Source organism: Musca vetustissima, unplaced genomic scaffold (genome assembly GCF_032173495.1).
Source record: "Musca vetustissima isolate MV318-11 ecotype Yass unplaced genomic scaffold, APGP_CSIRO_Mvet_v1 utg59755, whole genome shotgun sequence".
Taxonomy (NCBI): Eukaryota; Metazoa; Arthropoda; class Insecta; order Diptera; family Muscidae; genus Musca; species Musca vetustissima.
The window spans coordinates 13,101-17,590 of NW_026875523.1; the positions used below are offsets into that span (position 1 = coordinate 13,101).

Here is a 4,490-nt window from a genome sequence, read left to right on the forward strand (position 1 = left end):
TTTAAAAACGTCCTTAAAATCCCAAAATACTGAATATAGGGGCGAAAAAGAACTACAAAAGCATGCCATAGAAAAAGAGTATATTTTATAACCAATTTTGCTCATTCGATTTGACTGCAGACATCTCATTAAAAAACGAAATATCCGCTAACAAAGATGTAAAGCTTTTTTCAGGAGTTACCAGCAACATCTATAGGGAATTTGTCCTTCTGGGTTCGTAATATACTCGCCAGTGGCTTCTATCCCCATTATGACTTTTCCACATGCAAAAATTTTGCTCAGTGTTATCACACCTTTTTGTGCAATAATTTCTTTGATTTGTATATCTTACTTCTGTAATACGAATACAATACCCTGTATCGCATATGTAATAATGTAGGGTATACAATTCCAATTTATTGAGGTGCATAATAAAATTAAACACAAATAAAATTTTAATTTAAAATATTTTTTATTTAATTTTTTTCTTCTTACTAACTTGATATTTTTGATTGTTTTCATTATTTCATTTGTGTGAAATTTTATTTCATTTTATATTCATTTCATTTCATTATTAATATTTGTATTCTTGTTTTCTTCTCTCTTTTCATTTTTTTCTCTCTTCGACGAACGACAGGTGACCGACACAAATGACAATCCACCGGCATTTGATGTGCCCGTTTATTCATTTGATATACCAGAGAACGCCCCACGTGGTTATCAAGTTGGCATCATAACTGCCACAGATCCAGATTTGGGCAACAATGCTGTGGTCACTTACACTGTCATCTCAGAATGGGCCAATGATGTATTCAGTTTGAATCCGCAAACGGGCGTTCTGACGTTAACAGCCCGTTTGGATTATGAAGAGGTAAGTGTTTTGGAGAATGATGAGTTTGAATTATTTCTTTTTTTCGTTTCGTTTATTTTAAAAAAGATTGGAATGTGAAAAAGGGGAAAGGGGGATATTCACGAAATATTGTTGTCGAGTCATTGTGTTTACACAATTTTAAAAGAGCTACGGAATTTGTGTGATTGAAGTGATTTAATTTCTTGGCAACATATTTAACGAGAATACCACCTTTCTAAATAATTTTCTATACATATATATATATATATATATATATATGCAAATAAAATTCTAAAATAAACCCACCCAATTACATTTTTTATTAATTATTTATTTATTGGCTTTTTTTAATTTTATTACCTCCCCGTTCTTTGTAGATACAACATTACATTTTGCTTGTCCAAGCACAGGATAATGGCCAGCCAAGTCTATCCAATGCCATAACGGTGTACTGTAATGTTATGGACCTGAACGATAATCCGCCAGTATTTGATCCCATAAGCTATTCAATGGAGATTTATGAGAATGTTTCAATTGGAACACCTGTTGTGACGGTAATGGCCACAGATATTGATTCAGGTATGTATTTTTTTTTTAATTTTTTATTATGATCCATGACCACAAATACATCTTCTCGAAGAGAATAGGATTTTTTGGTGTGTTATGGATGGGCGATTGCATTTTATTTATAGTTTGCAAAATGTCAAAGAAGAGGAAGAAATTATGATTTGCTTTTACACACATATAACCAAGCGAGTAATGGAATTTTACATAGGATGCTTTGTGTTAATATGAAGTCCTTTATTTATGAGCTATTATTTTTGTTGTTGTAGTTACGATTCAATACAATGTAAGCAAGTTTTGAAAGATAGAAGATTTTAGTTTTTGATGTATGCCGTCGTCTGAAATTCCACAGAACATTTGGTCATAACCAAATGGCCAAATTGTTTGATTTGACCATTTGTGATAATCGTAATTCGAATGAAAAATAGTAAAAGTTGTTTTGAGGTCATCGTTGACAAATATTTATGTTTTAAGGTCATTTGAATCCAGAATAATTTGGAAGAGTCAACAAGAAATAAAACAAACAAGTGGTAGAGAAAAATATGCAGCCGGGACAAACTCGTAATATCCTCCAACATGAGGTATACAACCAAACATATATACCCATGCAGATTTGCTACACAATGACAATTAAAAACCCAAATTGCAGTCTACTCGGTTTAAAATGTGTCCATACCCCCTAAAGTACCGTTAAATAGCGCTACAGTAAAATTGGTAGAAAATTTGGTACCCTTTTTCAATTAAAAAAGCTAAACTACAGCCAATTATGTTGAAGAACATACATAAACTCCCCAAAATGCCGAATAGTGGAGAGCCATCATAAAATGTCGCCCGATGTCAATCATTTTTGTTAGGGAGATTTGCGAATTAAAAATATAAAAGTTTTTACAAAATACTAAGATTTTTAGATCCACATTATTTTAAGCTAAAATTTATTTCTTACTCCGTATAACTCCGTTAAGTCGTAGAAGTATTTTGGGGATGCAAATTTCCTCCGGAAATGTAATACCCTTGGCGACTATAATAGGAACCCAGAAGATCAAATTCGCAATAAAAAATGCACAATATTTATTACTAGTGATCCTGTATAAAGACAAAACAAGTATGAAAAGTTCAAAAGTTGGACGGGACTGACTAATGATACCCTTCACCACTTTGGGCACATAGAAGAGGTGCTCATATGTACAATATCATGACGGTAGAAAAAAGAAATCAAACGTAATTAAATATGTGATCTATACCAATTACAACCAACCACACTGAAGTCTATGAAAAATTGCATGTCAATCGGACAGGGGGCAATTAACGACGAAGATATATAAGGATTATATCTACGTCTGAACATATTATACAACATCCATTACTCGTCATTCTGAACCGATTTCAATAAAACTTAACACACGTCGTTCTACACTTAATTTATTACGCTGTGCCTCTTCGGATAAAAATAAATGTGGGAGTTATATCTAAATCTGAACCGATTTCAAAAAAATTTAACACGCTTCGTTCTAGATTCAATTAAAATCGCTGTGCAGAATTTCGTATAAGTAGAAAAAAATTTTGTTTCATTCAGATAATCCTTGGGAACTATATCTTAATTTGACGATTTGATTTTCACCGATTTCAATAAGGGTTGTCCTTGAGCCAAATAAATGACCTCTGCAAATTCCGTCCAAATCTGATCATTAATTCAACCTGTACTTTAATGACAAGAATACATGGACAAAGGGACATGCATAACTCGACTCAGAAAGTTATTCTATGCATATTCTCAAAAGGAACCATTGGTCTATTTCGTTTCCTTTTGCTTGTTATGAACAAAGGTATAATACCCTGTACCACAGAGTGTTGAAGGGTGTAAAAAGACCTACTTCGACTTATTATTTTTACGATATTCCGGTCCTGAAAGGAAATCTAATTGCGTATATACCAAGATTTTGGGGGAAGAATACTACATCCTTGGTGAGTACAATATGAACGCTTGAACACAATTTCGCAATAGAAAATTTGCAATATTTTTTTTTTTTTTTTTTTTGGTGGTTACTCCAAAAATGTGGCTCATCGAAATATCCGTTTCCATTAACAAATGTCCGTCTGTCCATCCGCTTGTCGGTCTGTCTCTGTGGTGCGCACGATATCTCTCGAAAAGACTAACCGATTTCATTGTAATATTTCTCGAAACTCTCAACATCAAAGATGGGAAATGTAGGTTAACTTCTTCTGGTATCTTATCCACAAAGGTGTCAACATGTGGCTGAACAATAATTTTATAATATCATGCGAACACTTTCGTGTTATATTTATGTCTGCCCATGAGAGGTCACATTTATGATCCGTATAAGATGGAAATTGGTAAAGCTTATTTATTTGGCCCAACGATAGTAGTATAGTTTCCATACATATTTTCGAACGATTTAATTTAAATACGCACCAAATATGAGCTGAAATGTGGCACAGCGTCCCAATAATACGAAAATACGAGTATTATAATACAATTTCGTGCATATACAGCACAACATAGCGTTTGTTTGATTGATAGAAATTTTAGTTCATCGCGCTATGATCAGTCCAAATTCATATATAGCCTTCACTTCCAGTTTTGGGCCCTAAGTCTGTCTGATTGACATAACATTTGTACTTTCCTTACAACTTTGTTAATTTTTTTGTCTAATAATCGTTCTGAATCTTCAATCTGTTGAAGAGATGCAAATACAATCAGACTAAACAATTATCCATGTATCATATTGAATTGAATACGATTGCGATATACGATAAGAAGATGAAATCTGAAAAATCAAAACAGTTCCCAGAAATTTTTTATTTTTTTATAAAGGAAACTTAAATGTTAAAGATTTTTACTTTCGTTAAACCATTATGCTACTATTATGACCATCATGATTTCTCCTCTTAACTATTAAGTTTTCTTAACAACATTTCTAAATCATTGATCTTTTTTCCATCGAGAACAACAACAATAAAGAAATTCAATTCAATCATCAGCATAAAACTTGATCTCGCCATTAAAAATCATTAAAGAAAAAGTAGCTCACAACCTTAGTATGAGATTAGGTTGGTTAGATGGCTGGCTGGATGATTG

At 32.7% G+C, this 4,490-nt stretch overlaps 1 protein-coding gene across 1 annotated transcript; it reads left to right on the forward strand.

The window, feature by feature from the left end:
* Nucleotides 1-616: 616 nt before the first annotated feature.
* LOC133338005 (cadherin-related tumor suppressor-like) lies at nucleotides 617-1,408 on the forward strand (the record flags this gene model as incomplete). The annotated part of the gene is made up of 2 exons (XM_061546193.1): nucleotides 617-850; nucleotides 1,207-1,408. Coding segments are annotated over 2 exons (436 nt in total), but the record flags the coding sequence as incomplete, so codon positions are not given.
* Nucleotides 1,409-4,490: the final 3,082 nt, after the last annotated feature.